The sequence below is a fragment of the Humulus lupulus genome, chromosome X, assembly GCF_963169125.1.
Source record: "Humulus lupulus chromosome X, drHumLupu1.1, whole genome shotgun sequence".
NCBI classification, from domain to species: domain Eukaryota; kingdom Viridiplantae; phylum Streptophyta; class Magnoliopsida; order Rosales; family Cannabaceae; genus Humulus; species Humulus lupulus.
Genome location: NC_084802.1, coordinates 5,614,292 through 5,617,738, shown reverse-complemented (window position 1 = coordinate 5,617,738; position 3,447 = coordinate 5,614,292). Strand labels below are relative to the sequence as shown.

At 31.9% G+C, this 3,447-nt stretch overlaps 1 protein-coding gene across 1 annotated transcript; it reads right to left on the bottom strand.

The window, feature by feature from the left end:
* Nucleotides 1-1,726: 1,726 nt before the first annotated feature.
* Nucleotides 1,727-2,814, bottom strand: LOC133803661 (protein ENHANCED DISEASE RESISTANCE 2-like). The gene has a single exon (XM_062241770.1). The coding sequence runs from the start codon at nt 2,772-2,774 to the stop codon at nt 1,863-1,865; it is 912 nt and encodes a 303-aa protein (XP_062097754.1). The 5' UTR covers nt 2,775-2,814; the 3' UTR covers nt 1,727-1,862.
* Between the last annotated feature and the right edge of the window lie 633 nt (nt 2,815-3,447).

Genomic DNA, 3,447 nt, shown 5'->3' with positions numbered 1-3,447 from the left:
GAATAATGTATAGTATTATTATAGTAATTTAAGAGTACTATATTCTAAATACACTACAAATACAATAGCATATATATATATAAAATCCACATTTCCCCAAGTTGTTGTTATTTGTAGCCGACCATATATTGAATAGTGAAAATGGTGTTAAAATATGAATAATCAATGCATATTAACAAAAGTTCAAAGCAAACAAAACAAAAGTTAGGATGACAATTTCTTTGACTTTAAAAAAAATGAAAAAGTGAAAATAGTAAAAAGTATTATTGTGCATTTGTCAATGTCATGACTGACGTCAAGGCCATTCATCACACACTACCAAACAAACCAAGCATTATAAAGGCTTATCGTCGTACAAGCAAAACGACAATTTCCAATTCTTAATAATATTTACCAATAAACTCTGATCCCACCACCAAAATCTTCACAGTCCATTCCTTTCCCCATCCTATATCATATCCATCATTTTGTTTTTATTTATGTTATTTTTTATAGCCCCTAATTTTAAATAAATAATTAAAAAAGACAAAAAATAATAATAATTCAATACTTTGATATTAATCTTTTATTATTGATAATATTAAGTTTTAACGACGGTAGGAGTCTATTGTTGAATTTAAGTAATGATCTATTAGTGGTATGCTAATAAAATAGTTCGAGCAGTGATTCACACAGAATGGAGAATTGGTGGAGAGTATTCTCATTGTCTCTATTTATATTTTTAATCTTCGTTTTCGTTCCATCCCCGTTTATTCTTCGTCGGGGGCTGAGTGGAGAATCCCTTTTTGGGATGGAAAATTCTCACGGTGAACCTATTTATTTAAAAAATAAATTTTAAACTAAAAGTTATAAATTATATGTATATTTATTATTTAAAATATTAAACATCATCCTAAATAAAATTTAAAATATTAAAAAAGTTAGTACTATATTACAATAACACATAAGTAAATATATAAAATATTACAAAAATATATAAAAATTTAAATGGAGGCCCGTCGATGTGGAGAGTGCTATCCCCATATAACATTTGAGGATTTAAAATTATTCCCGTCCCCCATAAAGAAAATGTGCATCCCTAAGCTCGAGTTTCTTGTTTTTTTTGTGTTATTAAGGAGACTAATGTGATATTTCCAATTAATGAAGCTAATTTTACATTAAAAAATGTCCTATATTTTACAAGAAGATAATACTACCTCTAAATATATTTTTAATATCCATAATTTTTTCACTTACATTCCTAACCAACTATGTAATAATAAATTATTAAATTTTGTATAAGTCTATGAAGATAATATTCCTCACGCCCAAAAAATTGAAATTCCATTGCATTATCAATTTTGGTGTCACTCTTTCTTTGTTTTTTTTAATAGCCTCAATAAATAATTAAAAAAATTAATACTTGGATACGATTTTTGCACGAAATAAATCAAAATAGACAAAATATAATTTTGATCCAGAGTCTTGACAGAATACTAATTTTAATAAGCTCAAATTTGATTAATTTTTTATGTACTATTGATAATAAATTATTAAAATTTGTAAAAGTCAAATTCTATAAGCCATTAGCTATAAAAATAATATATCCCCTAGTTAATATTCCTCTAGCTCAGAAAATGAATCAAATTATCAAATTGAAATTCCAATGCATATTTTGGGTGTTACTTTCTTTTTTCTTTTTTTTATTATTATTATTATTGTTATCTACATGATTCAATATCCACCGTCCAAGTAAGCCCATTATTAAAGGGATTCTTAAATCACAATTACAAAAAAGCAGAAAATTAAAATAAATAATTTTAAAAAGAAAACGGATTAAAAATATCTAATTAATTAATTTATTAATTAATTAAAAGGTTCTATTATTCATCGTCGTAGTTACCGTCGCCCGACCTATGATGATTCACCTTCGCAAAACCACGCACCACACTCGGCGCGTGAGGCGCGTCGACCACAGCGGCTGACGACATCTCCATCTGGCAAACCCTCACCGCACCAACTAATCTCTCCGGCAACTCTTCCTCGGTCTGCGCCTCCACCAGAAACCCCATGTCGATTGTAACGCTCGTAACGTACCCCAGCGCGAGGTGGAGAATCGCGCTGGCTATGGCGGAGCTTCCGATATCGACGTCGATCTCCAGATAGTTCGGTCCTCTGTGGTAATTACAGTTCAATGCCTTACCTAATAAACAAGCGCTGTAATTCCCCACCGTCTTCTTCACGATCCACGGACCTTTCACGATCCTATTCACGATCTTGAACCGTTGGTTTCGAAACGCATCGTCGCCGTTGACGAATCGGTATAGGAGCGAACCGGGAGGGATAGGATCGTCTGTGGCGAAGTAGAACACGGCGCTATGCTGGTCCTTACCAGGAACTTGGAGATTCACGGCAAAGATGAAGCTCTTTAGAGATTTTCCTTGACCTTGAGATCTCCGGAGCGCGTTCGCCACGCGATTATCGGACCGACCAAGTACGTTATCGAGTTTAGTACTGGATTTGAGCCAGTCCATGCCGATCGGAGATAGTAGATAATCGCCGGCCGGAGATTTTTGTCGTTTTGTAAGGTAATTCTTGGCTCTGAGTGAGAAGAGGTTACCTGGTGGTGAAGCCCAGCCGTTGATGCCGGTGTGAAGGTCAACGTTACGTAGAGATCCGCCATTGATCGAATCCGTCATCCAATCGGTAGCTCCGGTGGTGGATTCGTCGGAACTGGAGCTTCGGCCGGCGATTTCGGCGCCGGAGCTCCGGTGTTTGTGCTTAGTTGGGCACATGATTTTGAGAGAAGAGTTTTTCAGAGTAGTGAGAGTGAAAGGCAAAATTGGTATTTTAAGGGAAAATAAAGGAGTGGGTTTGAACGAAATTACGATAATGCCCTTTCCTTATTCCTCCAGCTTTTTTTTTTTTAAGAGGACCAGCTAGCTCTTACTTTCTTTATTCTTATTTTAATTTATTTTTCTCTAAATTATTTCATTATTTATGTCGATATGTTTTGTTTTCTTTGGTAAAAATAATTTTTTTAAAATAAATAAAATATTGAAGAAGAAGTACCTTTTAAATTTTAATCTTCTGTTTTATTGATAATAATAAGTTAATCTTGTACATTTAAAACGATCTAAATTTTGGTTTATCCCAGTAATAAACAGACAAAATGATTATAATTCCAAGAAGATAAATATTAATTATATATATAATAATATATTTAATAATTAAGTCTTGGAGTCCAAGGATAAAATATGTAAAAAGAGAAATTGTTTCAATGATATTATGACAGATTATTATTTCCAAAAATAAAATACGAGAGTTTGATAAAATTAAAACAAAACATACATTTATTATTTTTCCTAAATGAACATATGAATACATTTAAAGGAAACTCATTTACAAAAAAATAAAATTGTAATTAGTAATAATAATAAAAATAAAAATACATTACAAAACTTGAAT

Excerpts from the sequence above, each read along its gene's own strand:
- LOC133803661 (XM_062241770.1), bottom strand. The coding sequence starts at position 2,774 with ATGTGCCCAACTAAGCACAAACACCGGAGCTCCGGCGCCGAAATCGCC.